The following is a 22,184-nucleotide window of genomic DNA, read 5'->3' as shown; positions in this document are numbered from 1 at the left end:
GTTTAGCTGGCGGTCCTAACAGTCTGCCGGTCCTGCTAATGTCCACCGGTCTCGCCCCGTCATGGGTTGGAACGACAGGTAGTCTGCGCCTTGCGCCTGCAGGTCTGGATGAAGGAACAGAACGGTCCGCTCGCTGGGTGTTTTCATGTGTACCTTAATCGCTCCCGTCCCCAGGGGTGGCAGGAAATTCAATGTCGGATTCGGTGTCAGAAAAATAAAGTCCTCCCTTACTCTATCGCCCTCCTTCCCTATCTTATCTATCGCCCTCACTCTATCTATCGCCCTCCCTCTATTTATCGCCCTGTTCTCTTCTCTTCTCACGTGCTGATCTGCTGCTCTCTTCCACCCCACCTCCTTCTTTAACTCCCTGTTCTTTTACTGTGCTGATCTGCTGTTCTTTCACCCCGCCTCCTTCTCTAACTCCCTGTTCTCTCACACACAACCACACCACACACAACCAAACCACACGCACAACCAGACCCAACCACACACATGTTTATAAGCATTTTATCTTCTTTATTTCTCAACTCACTAATGCAAATGAAAACCTGTACAGCAGTGTCCTTGCTGCAGTTTTCATAATTGTACCCAAGAAGTATCTACACCTACCAGAATGGCAACAACTGCTGCTTAGCCTACGAATTCCTTGACCACCCAACATTGGTTCTTGGATTATGCCTGCCATTATTATAAAACTGTTAACACATTTTTGGACACCATGTAACTTGCCTTATCTGCATACTCTCTGCTAATTTTATGTTATCAATTTGCAGGATTATGGCGGGATTCAGAGACCCGGAATTGTTGTCGACTACCAGAAAAGTCTGGTATTTGGTGGGCCTGCTGGAAGGTGGATGAAAAGAAAGATGATGCAATCGCTTAATAAACCCATTGGAGGGGCGTTTGTCGGCAAAAAACCTAAATTGAGAAAACCTGGATCAAATGGCAATGCGGTCAAAGAAGGTATGTTTCTAGATAGACAGCTTCTGTTTTTTAGGTTTCGCCTGGCGATCCGCTGCATAGCAGTGTTCGCGCAGGCGAAAACTTTTGTTTAGCAGTATGGGTGCTTTGTCCCGCCTGCTCTTCCATTGGCTAGCTCCATAAATGGAGGCTAGCCATTGAAAGGGACATCTGTCTGTTATTGCCCTCCAATCTATCTCTCGCACTCCCTCCCTCTATCTCTCGCACTCCCTCAATCTATCTCTCGCACTCCCTCCCTCTATCTATCGCCCTCCCTCTATCTATCGCCCTCCCTCTATCTATCGCCCTCTATCTATCTATCTATCTATCGCCCTCCCTCTCTCTATCTATCGCCCTCCCTCTCTCTATCTATCGCCCTCCCTCTCTCTATTTATCGCCCTCCCTCTCTCTATCTATCGCCCTCCCTCCCTCTATCTATCGCACTCCCTCTATCTATCGCACTCCCTCTATCTATCGCACTCCCTCCCTCTATCTATCGCCTTCCCTCCCTCTATCTCTCGCACTCCCTCCCTCAATCTATCTATCGCACTCCCTCCCTCTATCTATCGCACTCCCTCCCTCTATCTATCGCCTTCCCTCCCTCTATCTATCGCCCTCCCTCTATCTATCGCCTTCCCTCCCTCTATCTCTCGCACTCCCTCCCTCTATCTCTCGCACTCCCTCTCTCTATCGCCCTCCCTCTCTCTATCTATCGCCCTCCCTCTCTCTATCTATCGCCCTCCCTCTCTCTATCTATCGCCCTCCCTCTCTCTATCTATCGCCCTCCCTCCCTCTATCTATCGCACTCCCTCCCTCTATCTATCGCCTTCCCTCCCTCTATCTATTGCACTCCCTCTATCTATCGCACTCCGTCTATCTATCGCACTCCCTCCCTCTATCTATCGCCTTCCCTCCCTCTATCTATCACCCTCCCTCTATCTATCGCCTTCCCTCCCTCTATCTATCGCACTCCCTCTATCTATCGCACTCCCTCCCTCTATCTATCGCCTTCCCTCCCTCTATCTATCGCCCTCCCTCTATCGCCCTCCCTCTATCTATCGCCTTCCCTCCCTCTATCTATCGCCTTCCCTCCCTCTATCTCTCGCACTCCCTCCCTCAATCTCTCGCACTCCCTCTCTCTATCGCCCTCCCTCTCTCTATCTATCGCCCTCCCTCTCTCTATCTATCGCCCTCCCTCCCTCTATCTATCGCCCTCCCTCCCTCTATCTATCGCACTCCCTCCCTCTATCTATCGCCTTCCCTCCCTCTATCTATCGCCCTCCCTCTATTTATCGCCTTCCCTCCCTCTATCTATCGCCTTCCCTCCCTCTATCTCTCGCCTTCCCTCCCTCTATCTCTCGCACTCCCTCCCTCAATCTCTCGCACTCCCTCTCTCTATCGCCCTCCCTCTCTCTATCGCCCTCCCTCTCTCTATCTATTGCCCTCCCTCTCTCTATCTATTGCCCTCCCTCTCTCTATCTATTGCCCTCCCTCCCTCTATCTATCGCACTCCGTCTATCTATCGCACTCCCTCCCTCTATCTATCACCCTCCCTCTATCTATCACCCTCCCTCTATCTATCTATCTCCCTCCCTCTATCTATCGCCTTCCCTCCCTCTATCTATCGCCCTCCCTCTATCTATCGCCCTCCCTCTATCTATCGCCTTCCCTCCCTCTATCTATCGCCTTCCCTCCCTCTATCTCTCGCACTCCCTCCCTCTATCTCTCGCACTCCCACCCTCTATCTCTCGCACTCCCTCCCTCTATCTCTCGCACTCCCTCCCTCTATCTCTCGCACTCCCTCCCTCTATCTCTCGCACTCCCTCCCTCAATCTCTCGCACTCCCTCTCTCTATCTATCGCCCTCCCTCTCTCTATCTATCGCCCTCCCTCTCTCTATCGCCCTCCCTCTATCTATCGCCTTCCCTCCCTCTATCTATCGCCTTCCCTCCCTCTATCTATCGCCTTCCCTCCCTCTATCTCTCGCACTCCCTCCCTCTATCTCTCGCACTCCCTCCCTCAATCTCTCGCACTCCCTCCCTCAATCTCTCGCACTCCCTCCCTCAATCTCTCGCACTCCCTCTCTCTATCGCCCTCCCTCTCTCTATCTATCGCCCTCCCTCCCTCTATCTATCGCACTCCCTCCCTCTATCTATCGCCTTCCCTCCCTCTATCTATCGCCTTCCCTCCCTCTATCTATCGCCTTCCCTCCCTCTATCTCTCGCACTCCCTCCCTCTATCTCTCGCACTCCCTCCCTCTATCTCTCGCACTCCCTCCCTCAATCTCTCGCACTCCCTCCCTCAATCTCTCGCACTCCCTCTCTCTATCGCACTCCCTCTCTCTATCTATCGCCCTCCCTCTCTCTATCTATCGCCCTCCCTCTCTCTATCTATCGCCCTCCCTCCCTCTATCTATCGCCCTCCCTCCCTCTATCTATCGCACTCCCTCCCTCTATCTATCGCCTTCCCTCTATCTATCGCCCTCCCTCTATCTATCGCCTTCCCTCCCTCTATCTATCGCCTTCCCTCCCTCTATCTCTCGCACTCCCTCCCTCTATCTCTCGCACTCCCTCCCTCAATCTCTCGCACTCCCTCTCTCTATCTATCGCCCTCCCTCTCTCTATCTATCGCCCTCCCTCTCTCTATCTATCGCCCTCCCTCTCTCTATCTATCGCCCTCCCTCTCTCTATCTATCGCCCTCCCTCTCTCTATCTATCGCCCTCCCTCCCTCTATCTATCGCACTCCCTCTATCTATCGCACTCCGTCTATCTATCGCACTCCCTCCCTCTATCTATCGCCTTCCCTCCCTCTATCTATCGCCCTCCCTCTATCTATCTATCGCCCTCCCTCCCTCTATCTATCGCCCTCCCTCTCTCTATCTATCGCCCTCCCTCTCTCTATCTATCGCCCTCCCTCTCTCTATCTATTGCCCTCCCTCCCTCTATCTATCGCACTCCGTCTATCTATCGCACTCCCTCCCTCTATCTATCGCCTTCCCTCCCTCTATCTATCACCCTCTATCTATCACCCTCCCTCTATCTATCTATCGCCCTCCCTCTATCTATCGCCTTCCCTCCCTCTATCTATCGCCTTCCCTCCCTCTATCTCTCGTACTCCCTCCCTCTATCTCTCGCACTCCCTCCCTCAATCTCTCGCACTCCCTCTCTCTATCTATCGCCCTCCCTCTCTCTATCTATCGCACTCCCTCCCTCTATCTATCGCCTTCCCTCCCTCTATCTATCGCACTCCCTCTATCTATCGCACTCCGTCTATCTATCGCCTTCCCTCCCTCTATCTATCGCCTTCCCTCCCTCTATCTCTCGCCTTCCCTCCCTCTATCTCTCGCACTCCCTCCCTCTATCTCTCGCACTCCCTCCCTCAATCTCTCGCACTCCCTCTCTCTATCGCCCTCCCTCTCTCTATCTATCGCCCTCCCTCTCTCTATCTATCGCCCTCCCTCTCTCTATCTATCGCCCTCCCTCTATCTATCGCCTTCCCTCCCTCTATCTATCGCCTTCCCTCCCTCTATCTCTCGCACTCCCTCCCTCTATCTCTCGCACTCCCACCCTCTATCTATCGCCTTCCCTCCCTCTATCTATCGCCCTCCCTCTATCTATCTATCGCCCTCCCTCTATCTATCGCCCTCCCTCTCTCTATCTATCGCCTTCCCTCTCTCTATCTATCGCCTTCCCTCTCTCTATCTATCGCCTTCCCTCTCTCTATCTATCGCCTTCCCTCCCTCTATCTCTCGCACTCCCTCCCTCTATCTCTCGCACTCCCTCCCTCTATCTCTCGCACTCCCTCCCTCTATCTATCGCCTTCCCTCCCTCTATCTATCGCCTTCCCTCCCTCTATCTCTCGCACTCCCTCCCTCTATCTCTCGCACTCCCTCCCTCAATCTCTCGCACTCCCTCTCTCTATCGCACTCCCTCTCTCTATCTATCGCCCTCCCTCTCTCCATCTATCGCCCTCCCTCTCTCTATCTATCGCCCTCCCTCTCTCTATTTATCGCCTTCCCTCCCTCTATCTATCGCCTTCCCTCCCTCTATCTCTCGCACTCCCTCCCTCAATCTCTCGCACTCCCTCCCTCAATCTATCTATCGCACTCCCTCCCTCAATCTATCTATCGCACTCCGTCTATCTATCGCACTCCCTCCCTCAATCTCTCGCACTCCCTCCCTCAATCTCTCGCCCTCCCTCTCTCTATCTATCGCCCTCCCTCTCTCTATCTATCGCCCTCCCTCTCTCTATCTATCGCCCTCCCTCCCTCTATCTATCGCACTCCCTCTATCTATCGCACTCCGTCTATCGCACTCCCTCCCTCTATCTATCGCCTTCCCTCCCTCTATCTATCACCCTCCCTCTATCTATCACCCTCCCTCTATCTATCTATCGCCCTCCCTCTATCTATCGCCCTCCCTCTCTCTATCTATCGCCTTCCCTCTCTCTATCTATCGCCTTCCCTCTCTCTATCTATCGCCTTCCCTCCCTCTATCTATCGCCCTCCTATCTATCTATCGCCCTCCCTCTATCTATCGCCTTCCCTCCCTCTATCTATCGCCTTCCCTCCCTCTATCTCTCGCACTCCCTCCCTCAATCTCTCGCACTCCCTCTCTCTATCTATCGCCCTCCCTCCCTCTTTCTATCGCCCTCCCTCTCTCTATCTATCGCCTTCCCTCTCTCTATCTATCGCCTTCCCTCTCTCTATCTATCGCCTTCCCTCTCTCTATCTATCGCCTTCCCTCCCTCTATCTCTCGCACTCCCTCCCTCTATCTCTCGCACTCCCTCCCTCTATCTCTCGCACTCCCTCCCTCTATCTATCGCCTTCCCTCCCTCTATCTATCGCCTTCCCTCCCTCTATCTATCACCCTCCCTCTATCTATCTATCGCCCTCCCTCTATCTATCGCCTTCCCTCCCTCTATCTATCGCCTTCCCTCCCTCTATCTATCGCCTTCCCTCCCTCTATCTCTCGCCTTCCCTCCCTCTATCTCTCGCACTCCCTCCCTCTATCTCTCGCACTCCCTCCCTCTATCTCTCGCACTCCCTCCCTCTATCTATCACCCTCCCTCTATCTATCTATCGCCCTCCCTCTATCTATCGCCTTCCCTCCCTCTATCTATCGCCTTCCCTCCCTCTATCTCTCGCACTCCCTCCCTCTATCTCTCGCACTCCCTCCCTCAATCTCTCGCACTCCCTCTCTCTATCTATCGCCCTCCCTCTCTCTATCTATCGCCCTCCCTCTCTCTATCGCCCTCCCTCTCTCTATCTATCGCCCTCCCTCTCTCTATCTATCGCCCTCCCTCTCTCTATCGCCCTCCCTCCCTCTATCTATCGCACTCCCTCTATCTATCGCACTCCGTCTATCTATCGCACTCCCTCCCTCTATGTATCGCCTTCCCTCCCTCTATCTATCGCCCTCTATCTATCTATCGCCCTCCCTCTATCTATCGCCCTCCCTCTCTCTATCTATCGCCCTCCCTCTCTCTATCTATCGCCCTCCCTCTCTCTATCTATCGCCCTCCCTCTCTCTATCTATTGCCCTCCCTCCCTCTATCTATCGCACTCCGTCTATCTATCGCACTCCCTCCCTCTATCTATCGCCTTCCCTCCCTCTATCTATCACCCTCCCTCTATCTATCTATCGCCCTCCCTCTATCTATCGCCTTCCCTCCCTCTATCTATCGCCTTCCCTCCCTCTATCTCTCGCACTCCCTCCCTCTATCTATCGCCTTCCCTCCCTCTATCTATCGCCCTCCCTCTATCTATCTATCGCCCTCCCTCTATCTATCGCCCTCCCTCTCTCTATCTATCGCCCTCCCTCTCTCTATCTATCGCCCTCCCTCTCTCTATCTATCGCCCTCCCTCTCTCTATCGCCCTCCCTCTCTCTATCTATCGCCCTCCCTCTCTCTATCTATCGCCCTCCCTCTCTCTATCGCCCTCCCTCTCTCTATCGCCCTCCCTCCCTCTATCTATCGCACTCCCTCTATCTATCGCACTCCGTCTATCTATCGCACTCCCTCCCTCTATCTATCGCCTTCCCTCCCTCTATCTATCGCCCTCCCTCTATCTATCTATCGCCCTCCCTCTATCTATCGCCCTCCCTCTCTCTATCTATCGCCCTCCCTCTCTCTATCTATCGCCCTCCCTCTCTCTATCTATCGCCCTCCCTCTCTCTATCTATTGCCCTCCCTCCCTCTATCTATCGCACTCCGTCTATCTATCGCACTCCCTCCCTCTATCTATCGCCTTCCCTCCCTCTATCTATCGCCCTCCCTCTATCTATCTATCGCCCTCCCTCTATCTATCGCCCTCCCTCTCTCTATCTATCGCCCTCCCTCTCTCTATCTATCGCCCTCCCTCTCTCTATCGCCCTCCCTCTCTCTATCTATCGCCCTCCCTCTCTCTATCTATCGCCCTCCCTCTCTCTATCGCCCTCCCTCCCTCTATCTATCGCACTCCCTCTATCTATCGCACTCCGTCTATCTATCGCACTCCCTCCCTCTATCTATCGCCTTCCCTCCCTCTATCTATCGCCCTCCCTCTATCTATCTATCGCCCTCCCTCTCTCTATCTATCGCCCTCCCTCTCTCTATCTATCGCCCTCCCTCTCTCTATCTATCGCCCTCCCTCTCTCTATCTATCGCCCTCCCTCTCTCTATCTATTGCCCTCCCTCCCTCTATCTATCGCACTCCGTCTATCTATCGCACTCCCTCCCTCTATCTATCGCCTTCCCTCCCTCTATCTATCACCCTCCCTCTATCTATCTATCGCCCTCCCTCTATCTATCGCCTTCCCTCCCTCTATCTATCGCCTTCCCTCCCTCTATCTCTCGCACTCCCTCCCTCAATCTCTCGCACTCCCTCTCTCTATCTATCGCCCTCCCTCTCTCTATCTATCGCCCTCCCTCTCTCTATCTATCGCCCTCCCTCTCTCTATCTATCGCCCTCCCTCTCTCTATCTATCGCCCTCCCTCTCTCTATCTATCGCACTCCCTCTATCTATCGCACTCCCTCTATCTATCGCCCTCCCTCTCTCTATCGCCCTCCCTCTCTCTATCTATCGCCTTCCCTCTCTCTATCTATCGCCTTCCCTCCCTCTATCTATCGCCTTCCCTCCCTCTATCTATCGCCTTCCCTCCCTCTATCTATCGCCCTCCCTCTCTCTATTTATCGCCTTCCCTCCCTCTATCTATCGCCTTCCCTCCCTCTATCTATCGCCTTCCCTCCCTCTATCTCTCGCACTCCCTCCCTCAATCTCTCGCACTCCCTCCCTCAATCTATCTATCGCACTCCCTCCCTCAATCTATCTATCGCACTCCGTCTATCTATCGCACTCCCTCCCTCTATCTATCGCACTCCCTCCCTCTATCTATCGCCCTCCCTCTATCTATCGCCTTCCCTCCCTCTATCTCTCGCACTCCCTCCCTCTATCTATCGCCCTCCCTCCCTCTTTCTATCGCCCTCCCTCTCTCTATCTATCGCCTTCCCTCTCTCTATCTATCGCCTTCCCTCCCTCTATCTATCGCCCTCCCTCTATCTATCTATCGCCCTCCCTCTATCTATCTATCGCCCTCCCTCTCTCTATCTATCGCCTTCCCTCTCTCTATCTCTCGCACTCCCTCCCTCTATCTCTCGCACTCCCTCCCTCTATCTCTCGCACTCCCTCCCTCAATCTCTCGCACTCTCTCTCTCTATCGCCCTCCCTCTATCTATCGCCCTCCCTCTATCTATCCATCGCCCTCCCTCTATCCATCGCCCTCCCTCTATCTATCTATCGCCCTCTATCTATCTATCGCCCTCCCTCCCTTTATCTATCGCCCTACCTCTATCTATGGCACCGATGGGTGAGGCGCACAGCCTGGGATGATGACGGGCTGGGTAGACCGGGTGTGTGCGCTGCTACCAGAGGGCGACGTTCGAAGATTATGTCGCTGGCGGGCAGAGATGGGGTCTGATGGCCAGGGTGCAGCTGGCATACGTCTGTGGCTTTCACTCGATTATTGTGCACCCCCTGCCTGCCATGCTCTTCTGCGCTCTTCTCCCTGGCAGGCTACGGCAGCCAGGGCAATGCCTCATTGTCTTTTGGGAGTGGTTGGCAGGTTGGCGCTCTCTTGTAAACGCCAGGCACGCCGCCCAGCGGCTGCTCTCTGAACTGCCTCCTGTTGAGTTCAGACGGAACCAGCCATTCCCTTTTCTGCCTGAACCTGGTGCCCAGAGCAGGCGCCCGTGGCCCGCCCGCATCCATCCCCCCGAGGCCTGGGCCGAGGCTGCGCCGGTGGAGCCGCATTCCAGAGGAGCCAGACCCGGCCGGGCCGGCTCCGAGCTCGGATTCCTTCAGAATGCAACTTCCGGTTGGGCGAAGTTTGTTGTGATGGAGCGCAGCAGCCAGGTGTTGTAATTACTCAGTGAGTGTCTGTCGGAGGCGTCCTGAGCCGGGATATGGCGGACGGAGAGCTCACCCCCTCGCTGCCACCCCTTCGGCTCACGAACAGGTGGGCGCTGGATTATTTTGTAATACTGGGCGGGTGAGAAGCGGAGTCGGTGCTGGATGAGAGCGAGGTTTAGACGAACGAGTGGCTGGGATGAACCTGAATCTCTCACCCTGCACTGGACCTCCACACCCGTCACTCACACTGGATAACGGCACCCGTCACTCACACTGGACCCGAGCACCCCTCATTCACCCCCGCACACGTTATGCACCCCCGCACACGTTATGCACCCCCGCGCATGTTATTCACCCCCACACTGGTCCTCGGCACCAGTCATTCACCCCTACACTGGACATTGCCATCACCACAGGACCTCTGCAGGAATCACTCACAACTACACCGTGTCTGCCTCCCGCCACTAAACACTGGATCTGAACACCCCCACTCACCCCTGGATCTGAGCACCTGCTACTCACCCCTGGACCAGAGCACCCGCCACTCACCCCTGGACCAGAGCACCCGCCACTCACCCCTGGACCAGAACACCCACCACTTACCCCTGGACCAGAGCACGCGCCACTCACCCCCTGGACCAGAGCACCTGCCTCTCACCCCTGGACCAGAGTACCCCTACTCACCCCTAGATCTGAGCACCCGCCACTCACCCCTGGACCAGAGCACCTGCCTCTCACCCCTGGACCAGAGTACCCCTACTCACCCCTAGATCTGAGCCCCCGCTACTCACCCCTGGACCAGAGCACCCGCCACTCACCCCTAAACCAGAGCAACTGCCTCTCACCCCTGGACCAGAGCACCCCTACTCACCCCTAGATCTGAGCACCCGCTACTCACCCCTGGACCAGAGCACCCGCCACTCACCCCTGGATCTGAGCATACGCCACTCATCCGTGGACCAGAGCACCCCCCAGTTGAAAATTAACTTGGGTGAATCTGAAGGAGCTACATTTTAAGGTGTATTTCAGAGTGCACAGTCTGTTACGATGAGACCCAGGGGCTCATTATGTCTGTGGTGCATTGAACCTAGGGGGCAAGTCAGAAGTGCTCACTATATCCTCGTTGGCTATTATTACTAAACCTTAGGCTTGCATTAGAGTCTAATGGGCCTCTTTCACTTGGACGCGACGTGTTGCTTGTATCTGATTTAGGATATTACATAAAATGTGACAATCGTGGCAGATCTGGTATTAACATTGTTAAATATTTCAGGAGTTACTGGCGATTAAATTGTGGAAACATGATTTCTGGTATTTATGATGCAACTCTTCCCCCCAGCAGCAAAGGGAAACTGGAAACCGTCTCGTAAATTAGGTATATATGCGCGTTTGCTGTCCTACCTCCAGGCTATTTCAAGCAATAATTGTTTAATAAATAGTTGAAATATTGATTTGTGACAGGAGGAACACGCTGTAGAAAATGTGACTCTAGTATGTAAGGCATTATGTATTGCGATAGGAATGGGGAGCTCACAGAAGTCCGCACATACTTCTTATCCTTTGAATACACACACACACCCACTAAGCAATCTGTATCCTGTGCTCTACTCATTCCCAACACGCCAGATTTCTACTCACCTTTCACCCTCAGCTCTTACCCCTTTGCCCTCAGCTCTTACCCCTTTGCCCTCAGCTCTTACCCCTTTGCCCTCAGCTCTTACCCCTGTGCCCTCAGCTCTTACCCCTGTGCCCTCAGCTCTTACCCCTGTGCCCTCAGCTCTTACACCTGTGCCCTCAGCTCTTACACCTGTGCCCTCAGCTCTGACCCTGCCCTGTGCCACACATTGAATTGGAGATCTCTGCCTCGTTCACAGTTGCTAGATGGACCATATCAGTAATATTCAATGGCAGTCTGGGATGGGACAAAAACCTGACTGGAGGTGGTTGGGGTTTTTTGGGGAACTTGGACGATCACATTGTCACTGTTAATGTGTACTCTCCAGCCTGGCACGCTGCTGCAGCCGGTGACTGCTCCTCTGAACTCTTCTCTCCTTCCCAGAGCTTAACACCAAGAAGCTTGGCTTTGACGAGTTCTTGCCCATGCTGCAGACAATTGCGAAGAACAAGGACCAGGGTACCTACGATGACTTTGTGGAGGGGCTGAGGGTCTTCGACAAAGAAGCCAATGGCTCTGTGATGGGCGCTGAGCTGCGACATGTACTAGTCACTCTGGGTAAGAGGCCATTTTGGCACAGTACTATTTTCAAGGCAGAGAGTAATTGACTGCTGAACTCCCCAGCCCCCCTGCAGTATTCAGGGCCCCCCTTTCTGATTCCGAGCTTAGATTTCTACCCGCGTCTGGATATTACAGTTAATGTGCCCTGTTTCAGCCTTACAAAGTGTCCTATCAATCTCATTTAACTGTACATTCTTTTGGGGCGAGGGAGGACGGGGACATGGTTGGGTTACAAGTGGTTTTTGGATTGCCCATTCTACAGGCTAGAGCTTTGACTGACTAATAGTTAGTCTTGGTGAGCCATGTCCTGGAAATTGGTGGCGCCCTTGTCTTGTGGGTAGCTGCCTCTTCAGAACATCTGCTCTGTCTGGTTTTACCCTGGTGGCTGGCTAGTCTCACCAGCCAGTGCTGCTTCTGTGGCGGAAGTGTATTTGGTGGGTAAGCGCTGGGTCTGAAGCTGTGCGTGCTGCTGCATTCTTGGCAGTTAATCTGGAAGGTGTTTGATCGAAGCCTGTGTGCATTTTTGTCCTTTCCTTTGTGCAGGTGAGAAGATCTGTCTGTGTGTGTGGCTCTGTCTGTGTGTGTGGCTCTGTCTGTGTGTGTGGCTCTGTCTGTGTGTGTGGCTCTGTCTGTGTGTGTGGCTCTGTCTGTGTGTGTGGCGCTCTGTCTGTCTGTGTGTGTGGCGCTCTGTCTGTCTGTGTGTGTGTGGCGCTCTGTCTGTCTGTGTGTGGCTCTCTGTCTGTGTGTGGCGCATAGCGCTCTGTGTGTAGCGCTCTGTGTGGATAGCTTCTTTTGTCGGCTCTGTGTGTGGGTGGCTCTGTCTGTGTGAGAGTGGCTCTATATGAATGTCAGTGCAACCCATCACGTCATTAACAATTACAGACCTTCACATCGCCAACACCTTGGCATTGGTTTGATAGTTGAAATAATTGGGCAGTGTGGTGGTTATAATATTAATTATGGGTATCTCAAATAAAGGCTTTGTCAATGTGAAGGGCATGTCTTTGAAATTGGATGGCCTCTTCTCCCTATTTCATTTTTTTCCAAATCCTTGGGCTCTCTCATTGACCAATCTGTGTCCTTCAAAGGGCATGTCCTGAAAAGAGCACAGACATCGGAGTCCCAGCTTACATTAAAGCACATTATCTGCTCGCCTGGTCTCTTGGCTGTGCTCTTTTCCCCTTGGGGGTTTCAGGTCACGGCCTGCTTGGTGGGGTTTGATTGCTTGCTTGTGGAGGGAGCGAGATTGCGGGTCATTCCCTAATAAGAGTCCCTGGTATTTTTTAAACGCTTATCTGGCACACCCTGGTGGCAGAGTAGTTTCAAAAGGGTTTCTGTCCACATTGAATGCCTTCTCTTCTAGGTTCCAACCAAGTTATTGTAGTTGAACTAGCAGTATGTGTATAAATTAACGTTTATTTATCTAAAAAAAATTCCAGGCTTACAAGGAACAAATAAAAAGGGAGAGCGTACTCACTGCTACAAGTATCCTAAACAACCCAACAGTCAAGTCCCGGTACGAACAGTATGCAACGGTAAGATTTTTAGGAGCCATATCTGAAGACATTGAATCTATTGCCTCACGTTGAATAATTGCTTGGCCAGTTAAATCGGCAGTCCAACTTTTTCTATGAGAGTTACCACAATGGTGAGTGACCATGCCTTCCAGAATTATTGTTCTGACTACTCAGATGTCTGTCACAATTAAAGTTTTACAACCCACTGGGGGGGCGTGGCTAGCTGAGCAGCGAGATGGCCGCTTTCTGAGTGGGCTCCGCTACTCTGACAAATCCTTAATTAATCCTTCTCCTGGTGAGTGAGGACCCTGAACATCCACGAGATCGAAGCCTGTAACTTGGGGGATCACTCGGCTCGGGTCTGAGACGCATCGTCAAAGATCCTAAGGAGCGGAGGCGTTCCAATCACTGGCCGACCTGCGCGCCCGCTCTGCTCCCGGCCGGAAGTGCCGGCCTCTGGGCGTCGCTGAGGACTGCAGACCGCGGCTGAGTGGGCCTCCAGAGACCCGGGGACCCGCCGTGCTGTAGCAGATAACTGTGTCGGGGAGGAAGCTGTGACCGTCCGAGGCACTGGTGAGTCCCGATCGCGCAGTTGTTGGGGACTGACTGCTGTGATCCTGGGCACCGCGGTGAAAGAAGACCGCCCCTGCTCCGACCGGGACTCCAGAAGGGGCGCCGCGCTAAACGTGAGTCTGCACCCGGAGCTGTGGTAAGCGATCCGGGAACCGGGGACTTCGCTGGGAGACAGGGACACCATTGGTGAGCGGCACATGAGGGATAGGGCAGAAGCAATGCGGAGCTGAGGAGGGGCGAAATCCGGCCTGAACCCGCCCGCAAAGCCATTACTCCTGACATATCGGCTGCCGACCGTTGTTGTGAACTGTGTGCCGGTTGAACGCTGCTGCTCCCTGCTGCCCGGGTCCCCGGGTCTCCATTGCACTACTGGCCCTGCAGCCTAATTAGTCGGCACACTACCGCACTGCCTCACTACTTGAACTCCGGTGCCCGCCATTTTGTGCCTTGGTGCTGTCTTGCCTTTCACGCTGCAGCTACACAGCAAAACTGGGCAGTCTCGCCATTTGAGCTCTACACTTGGCCGGAGACTTGATATCATTTGGGCCGGGCGGGGGCACCTTGACGCCAAGGGTTCCATCACACGCACATTACTAAGAAAGACGCGGAAAGGCGCTGCTCCCTCGCGACGCTAGCGGACACCTCCGAGCCTCGAAGATGGGAAAAAACGAGGCAAAGCAACCCAAAATTAGCTTTGACAACAAGAGGCCCCAAAAGACACAAACGTCGGAGTTGGAGGGCGGCGCGTCGTCGTCGCAGGGACCACCGCCGGACATAGACTTCGGGGCACTTATTATGGAGGTGAGGTCCAGCTTGAAGAGCATTGACGCTAAACTCGACAACATGGCTTCGCAGCTGGAGTCTGTGAAAACTAAAGTGGACGCCCACAAGACCAGACTGGACTGCCTAGAAAACAGACAGACTGAATGCTGCGAGTTCCAGACTCAGGCCAAACAACATATCACGTCCCTGGAGCGGGAAATAGATAATTTACGCGCCAAGACAGACGATTTGGAAGCGCGCTCCAGGAGGTCCAATATCCGAATTACGGGTATTCCAGAGACAACAAACATTGGCAAGATGGAGACGTTTGTGTCAGACCTTCTACATGAACTATTTGATCCTCATTTGTCCCCAGTCTTCACGGTCGAGAGAGCGCACAGATCGCTTGGGAAAAAACCTCCGCCTGGAGCCACACCTCGACCCATCCTTGCTAAATTGATCAACTACCAGGATAGGGACCTCATCCTGCGCTTGGCGAGAGAGAAGGGTAGGATCACGCACCAGGGTAATACCATCTCCTTCTACCCGGACTTCACCCCTCTTGTGCAAGCGGCCCGTAAGGAATTTCTGCCGGCGAAGAAAGTTCTGCTGCAGGCTGGTGTGCCATACTCTCTACTATACCCGGCGAAGCTGAAGGTACAACACGAAAACACCTTGCATTTCTTCACGGACGCTAAATCTGCGCTAAAGTTCGCTAAACATATTTGCGCTGGGGCCAGGAGAAAATCGCCAAGACTGGAGGATGTTGCGGAAAACCTGAGTGACAATGACTGAAGGGGCCAATACTGTGGAACTGCACAGCTGCACCTTCGCCCCCCTTCGAGTCTCGAGGGGACGCCTGGTTTCCCTTGGGCGCGCAGGTATTGCGTCTGAACTGAGTAAATGGTGGTAAGTCGCTGAGGCGCCCTTGGGCGTCAAACTGAGGCTGCTGGCTCCATGCTCTCTTTGTGGCTGTGGTTAACTGACGTGTTTCGTGGACCCTGGGATGGGAGTTCCGCTGGTCACCAGGAGGTCAAACATTTGTTAGTAGCCACCCCGTGCATACGGGGGTGTACGCTGGGCGCACCACGCCTCATGGGGTGCTTCCCACTATCGCTGATGTTGGGGGTTTCGCACGCCCTGCGTGCTTTCTTTTGGGTTCTTTCACGACCTGATTGGGGGGTTGATGAGGGTGGTGGGTGGTGGGGGGGTTTTTGACGTTACAAGTTCTAGTTATTATCTGGTGCAATGTACGGCTAATTTGGACTACCTGTTTGCGCATTGTGTTGATTGTCATGATGTGTGGGCGACCTTCCTGCTATGGGGGGTGGGGGCGATCGGAGATAAAACAGTCTCTTCTACACCTGCTCGATGGGAGGGATTAAACTTTGGACTTGGAACATTAGAGGCCTAGGAGATTACAAGAAAGCTCGTTTAATGCATGGCATATTGTCAAGGCATAATGTAGACATTTGCTTCCTACAGGAAACTCATCTTAACTCAACCCCCTCGCCCAGGTTGAAGAATTCCAGATGGGCTCATGTTTACTCTGCTATCTATTCAAATTATGCGAGGGGTGTTGCTGTACTCATACGCAGGGGGTTGGATTGGCGGGAACATTCTCGCGTGCTTGATGTGGAGGGGAGATATGTCTTATTACACGGTTCCTTGCAGGGGCGGCCTATTGTACTAGCTGCAGTGTATGGTCCAAATGTGGACGACCCAGATTTCTTCAGAGGGGTTTGGGCGCAAATTGCTTTACTGGACTGTGGGTCAGTTGTGTTGGGAGGTGATTTCAATATTGTACTGCATGATGAAATGGACCGTAGAGGCGTAAGCAGGCCGACACATATTAGAGCGCGACAGGCAGTCTTAGATGTGATGAAGGAGGGTATGCTTTCTGATGTGTGGAGAGCCAGGCACCCAGATGCCAAAGTGGGTACTTGCTACACTTGCCACAAGGCTACCTGGTCCAGATTAGACTTCTGGCTGGTGTCTCCGAAGGTTGCAACGTGGGTGACAAAGGTTGATATACTGGCCAGGTCGCTGTCAGATCACGCCCCATGCGGATTGGAGCTGCGACCCCCAAACGCTATTCACAGGGCATTCACATGGCGCCTCCCACCACACGCGCTCACGGACCCAGTATTTGTAGAAGAAATTAGAGACGACATAGTCCATAATTTTGCCGAAAATACTGGATCAGTCTCATCTGAGGCCATAGAATGGGACGCCTTTAAGGCTGTGATCAGAGGTCAGTGCATAGCACGGAAGGCGGGAGTCCTGCGTGCCATAAGGGACACGTTAGCTACGCTGGAGGGGGAACTGAGAGACCTAGACGCAGCCTTTAGTGCTGACCCATCATTGGAGATAGCTGGGGCTCTGAAAACCAAGCTGCTAGCTTTTAATGAGTAAGCGGAGAGGGAAGTACGGTTCCTGGGAAAACGGGCAGAAGCACGCAGATATGGGGAGGGGGACAGGCCGAGCAGAACACTAGCTAGGTTGATAACTCCTTGCACACAATCCAATTACATCCACACCATATATGACAAGGCCGGGAACCTCGCGATGGGCCAAGAGGCAGTAATAGGCGCCTTCGCGGATTTCTATGCCTCCCTCTACACCTCCAGGCAGCCCACGATACCGCCCACTTTGCAAGCCTTTTTGGATTCCATAGCTCTCGTATGGTTTAACAATAACCACCGACAATACATGGACCTCACTGTCACGGTCCAGGACATAGCCCAGGTGATAAAAAGCATGCCGGCCAACAAAGCCCCTGGCCCAGATGGCCTGTCAACAGCCTTCTATAAAACCTATGTGGATGAGTTGGCGCCGAAACTGCATACAGTGTTTGTTGAGGCCCTCGAATTGAATTCCCTACCAGACTCCATGCGGGAAGCCCTAATAATTACACTCCTTAAACCTGATAAAGACGAGCTACACCTAGATTCCTATAGGCCCCTTTCTCTGATAAACGTCGATGCTAAAATCTACGCTAAGGTAATTGCGGATCGATTGCAGCCTATGCTGCCTATGATTGCACTCCCTGATCAGTCGGGGTTTATCCCGGGCCGCGCAACATCACATAACCTCAGAACCATTTTTTCTGTTCTCCACTACTTGCATCCATCTGTACAGGCGGCGGTGGTGTTCCTTGACGCCACCAAGGCATTTGACTCCTTAGAGTGGCCTTATCTGTTTAAAGTTTTGGAACGGATGGGCTTTAGCCAAAACTTCATGACCTTGATTAAACTACTGTACACGGAACCTAGAGCTAGGGTGAGTGTCAACGGTCTCGTGTCTAAGCCCTTCCGAGTCTCCAGGGGGACAAGGCAGGGATGCCCTCTGTCACCCCTCCTCTTTGCCATTGCAATGGAGCCGCTTGCGGCTCGGATAAGACAACACCACACTGCAAGGGGCATCGGATTTAGCTCTCGGAGCTTACTAATCTCGTTATACGCGGATGATGTCACCCTATACATCATCAATCCCAAGGACAACATGAATCCACTACTTCGGGAATTCGTGAGATTTGAGGGCCTAGCAGGAGTGTCCATTAACTGGTCTAAATCGGTTGCCTTCCCCTTGACGGACGAGACTAATCGCCCGGCTCCGGACTACCCTTTGAGGTGGGAGACGGACGCTGTTAAGTATTTGGGAGTCTGGGTCAGTCGGGATGTGCAGGAGTTGTGGACACTAAATTTCGGGAGGGCGGTAGACTGGCTGGAGGGGAAAATTGAGGTCTGGAACAAACTGCCCCTTTCCCTAGTCGCAAGGATAGCCTTAGCAAAAATGGTGGTTCTCCCCAAATTCTTATCTTTGTTCGTGAACGTACCGCTACCAATGACAGCACACTTTCACGCTCGTGTTCGCTCACTATTTCTGAAATTGGTGTGGGCTGGTGGGCAAGCGAGAGTCTCCTGGGACCTACTCACACTACCGCTCCGACAAGGAGGTCTCGGTGCTCCTGATCTGAGGCTTTACTCCCTCTGCGCCCAAGCGCAATTTCTGCACTTCTGGGCCTTCCCTACTCCCTATCAACCGCATGTGGCGGTTGAACTGGCCGTGGTCGCCCCTTTGCCGCTGCGAGTGGCTCTATACGGTAAGGTCTCCTGCCCGTCGCGAGAAGTGGATACCGTGGAGATGATCCGCTGGGCTTGGCGTGAACTGCAGAAGAGAGCGGGTCTCTCTTTGCTTTATGCTCCGGCCACCCCCCTTCGGGGTAACCCGATGCTGCCTTGTCTCACCGCCAGGGGAGACGTCCTCACGATCCGGGGAAAACGGCTGCACACATTCGCTGATTTATATCCGGATGGTACCTTCGTCGAGATGGACACGAACGAGGATGTCCTGCCAGAATCTTTCGCGGACACGCTACTGTACCATTCCCTCCGTGAATCCTGCAAAAAGATAGGACCCCACTTCCCAGAGGAGCCATGCACACTAGACGCCCTCCAGAATCTGCTTTCACGGCCTTCCCCCAAAAAGCTGGTATCGAGACTATATAACTGCATGCAGGAGCAGGCACCGATCACTGAGGCCATGGCCAAACAGGCATGGGCCGCGGATCTGACTGATCAGCTAACGGATGACATCTGGGAGTACTGCTGTAAGCAACTCACGGCACTGTCTCCGAACTATCGACTGCGGCTCATACATTTCAAGTTCCTACACCGCTATTACCGCACGCCGACATTGTTACACCGAATGGGCATCCGCGCAGATGCCTCCTGCTGCAAATGCGGAGGGGAAGATGCGTCCTTTCTCCACGTGGCGTGGAGCTGCCCCAAACTGGATTCATACTGGTCGGAGGTTTTTACAGCCATAAATCAAATTACGCATAGGAATGATACACCAACTCCTCTCCTGGGTTTGCTAGGTTATGTTAAAGACACTGAACCCTGCGACAGGAAGCTACATGCCCTACTCCTTCTCTATGCCAAACGACAGATCGCGCTACATTGGGGTAGGAGGGCTCTCCCCTCATTCACGGGGTGGATTAGAGATGTAACATATGGCCATACACAACTGACACACTACTGGGAGACTATGCCCACCGCTTCCAGACCTATTGATATCTGGGACCCGTTCATACAGTGGGCTAGAGAACGTGAGGGCTCGGACACCCTGGGGAGATCACCGGATTCAGGTGTTTCAGATGATATGGGCTGACTGTGTTCATTACGTGATTGAATGCTTGTTGCTTGTCAGCCCTGAGGTAGTGCGGACCTGCCCTGTATTGTCACACGCCCTAGCCATGCAACCCCATTGGCCCTGCATATGCCGCTGACCCTATCCCCGCAGACCCTCCTGCGGCCCCAGACCTCGGCGAATAGCCCCACTTATCCTCCTCCTCTCCCCCCCCCTCCCCCCCTTCCTCCCTCAACCCCCCCCCCCTTTTTTTTATTCTCTCGCCTACATGTGGAGGAGGTGGCAATCGCCACACCATCACCCTTATCGCGACTCGCCTTTACTCATGACACTCCAGCACAGGTCCGCGCAGCCCTAAGGACGGATGATATGTTGCATAGCAATTCTATGTACTTGCACCGCAGTTTGCTGTTTTAGTTTTTCTGACTGTTGGGGGGGTATGTTGGGAGAAAACAGTGCTGCTGGACGTATCCTTCCTACTGGCCGCCGCGGCGGGTTATTGACCGCTGTTCGCTCCAAGGCGACCTGGTTGCTTCCTGATACATCTGCATGTCTGCGACACTGAGAGAAAAGTAAGATCACTTATGCGCAGGTGTTGTACTGCTCACGACCACGTTACTACTGTTTTATATATATCACTGGGAGTGCCAGCTCCGGCTGGACGATAGCCCTCGGACTGTTTTACTGACCCTTGTGCATTGTATACCTGATAGCGGCCTGCCTCCGGGTTGTTGGCGTGACGCAGTGTACATCATTTGTCTCTTTAATACAGAATAAATGTCTTACACCAAAAAAAAAAAGTTTTACAACCCACTGAAAATGCCAAAGGTTCCAGGGACGTTAGTTTCATTTTTACCCACACAACCATAGAAAATTTAGCACTTAAAATTTTAATAGGTTTTTAAAAAAAAGCAATTGCCCATGAGGGGGTCCCCCCATGTGTCCTATAGGTTCAGGATACCTGTATCCTGACTCGTGTTTTCACACTGTCAAACCCCCAATCTTCCAGGGTATTGGTGAGCTGCCAGTAGATTCAGAGCTATCCGTTGGAGATGTCTGCTTTAAATATAAATGTAATCCAGCAAATTCTTTATTGGTATTTCTAGTAAGTATATTTCTGTTGCAGTCTTGTATTCAACCAGAAATATGGCCATTCTGCAGTTCTACTTAAAAGCGAATTTCACACCACACATGGGTAACCCTTCAGCCACAGGCATAAAAGCATCAACAGCTTACCTTCTCTTTCAATAAAACTTCTCAATCTGCCCAATCTACCTTCTCTTTAGGAATGCTGGAAATCTCACTGGATGGAAAGCAATTTCCTTCAGCTGAACGCTGCAAAAACTGAGGTTCTGCTCTTTGGAGATGCCCCCTCCTCTGGTCACCTAAGTTAATGACCATCAACAATTAGCTTGCAGCCTGTAATGCTGTGGATGCACTTCCACCCTTCCTGCCTCCAGGGCTCACACTGCATATTGAATGTTCAGATCTGTTTACTCCTTCCTCAGCTTTGCAAATAACACTTCTTCCGTACTGAGTTTCACCCAAAAAAATTGTAGTTTCGCAGGAAATTAATTTCTTGGAAATGTGATGCCCACCCTCAATATTCCAGTCACCGCCCCCTCTGTACAAGGACTCCTCAGAGCTCATGGGCGTTCATAGACCTGGCATGGATTTTTCCATCCTATGGCCTGTCTGGACATACTCTAAAATTTAGAAGTCCTGCATATGTTCTCCCCGTTGTAAGATGCCTTTTCTAATAATACATTCTTTCTGCTTTTTTGTGATCTGAAATCTGAGTTCTTTACTTGCACTGTACACAAGACTTTTGCTGTTACTTTTGTAATAGTTAGTGTGCATTTGTTCTGCAAAATTTTGCTAAAGATGGTTTAAAACTTGTGTTTACTTTTAGGGTGAGAATCCCTTTGAAATCGTTGAACAAACAGGAGAATCGGTAGTTGAGGAAACAACTGATGCGAATGATGAAGACAATGAGCAAAACGAAAAGGAGGACATTGATGGTGAAAACGATGAAAATGAGGAGCAGATAATGTGGAGGCAGAAAGTGCAGATGCGGATGATGCTGCTGACCCAAATGATTACTCTGGGGACTTAACCACCACTGATGAAAACTAGTTGAGAAACTGCCCTGAAAGACCAAACACTTTAGCACACTGCATTGGTGGACTTAAAGAACAATTTTCCGCAAAGTTGAGCAGTTCGTTCACCCTGCATGCATTCCACTTCTGTTTTAATTGCCTATGGGCAAACCGGTTTTATGTTTTGTTTTTTTAGTATATTACGCACAGCAAATGCTTCAGTATTCTTCCAGTGTAAATTGATTTGTTCATGGTTATGTTTTGAGTAATTTTGAGCAGTTGGAGTTCTAAACATTCCAATGTGAATTTTTCCAGTTTTTAGCGCCCAATGTAGTGTTGTATATAGTTCAAGCTGTTGTAGCAAAGAAACCCTGATTATGTCCTGCAGTAATAAAGGCTTACAACAAGATTATACACTTATTTTGCACCTCTCCTATGTGGTACTGTCTACCTCAAAGAAGGGGTACACTCAAGGTGGTGTTTTATGCCCGGAG

At 52.3% G+C, this 22,184-nt stretch overlaps 1 protein-coding gene across 3 annotated transcripts; it reads left to right on the top strand.

The window, feature by feature from the left end:
- The first annotated feature begins 55 nt into the window (after positions 1–55).
- Positions 56–21,753, top strand: LOC147717471 (myosin light chain 3, skeletal muscle isoform-like). Of its 3 annotated transcripts, none has more exons than XM_086924276.1 (4): positions 56–963; positions 11,409–11,582; positions 13,025–13,120; positions 21,504–21,753. In XM_086924276.1, the coding sequence occupies exons 1-4, from the start codon at positions 855–857 to the stop codon at positions 21,506–21,508; spliced, it is 384 nt and encodes a 127-aa protein (XP_086780402.1). In that variant the 5' UTR covers positions 56–854; the 3' UTR covers positions 21,509–21,753. The 3 variants fall into 3 exon arrangements, with proteins under 3 accessions (XP_086780402.1, XP_086780404.1, XP_086780403.1); XM_086924277.1 differs by lacking the exon at positions 56–963 and adding an exon at positions 10,233–10,724; XM_086924278.1 differs by lacking the exon at positions 13,025–13,120 and having other exon boundaries at positions 59–963.
- The last annotated feature ends 431 nt before the right edge of the window (positions 21,754–22,184 follow it).

This window comes from Lissotriton vulgaris, chromosome 5 (assembly GCF_964263255.1).
Source record: "Lissotriton vulgaris chromosome 5, aLisVul1.2, whole genome shotgun sequence".
NCBI classification, from domain to species: Eukaryota; Metazoa; Chordata; class Amphibia; order Caudata; family Salamandridae; genus Lissotriton; species Lissotriton vulgaris.
This window is presented reverse-complemented; position numbering and strand designations above follow the sequence as displayed.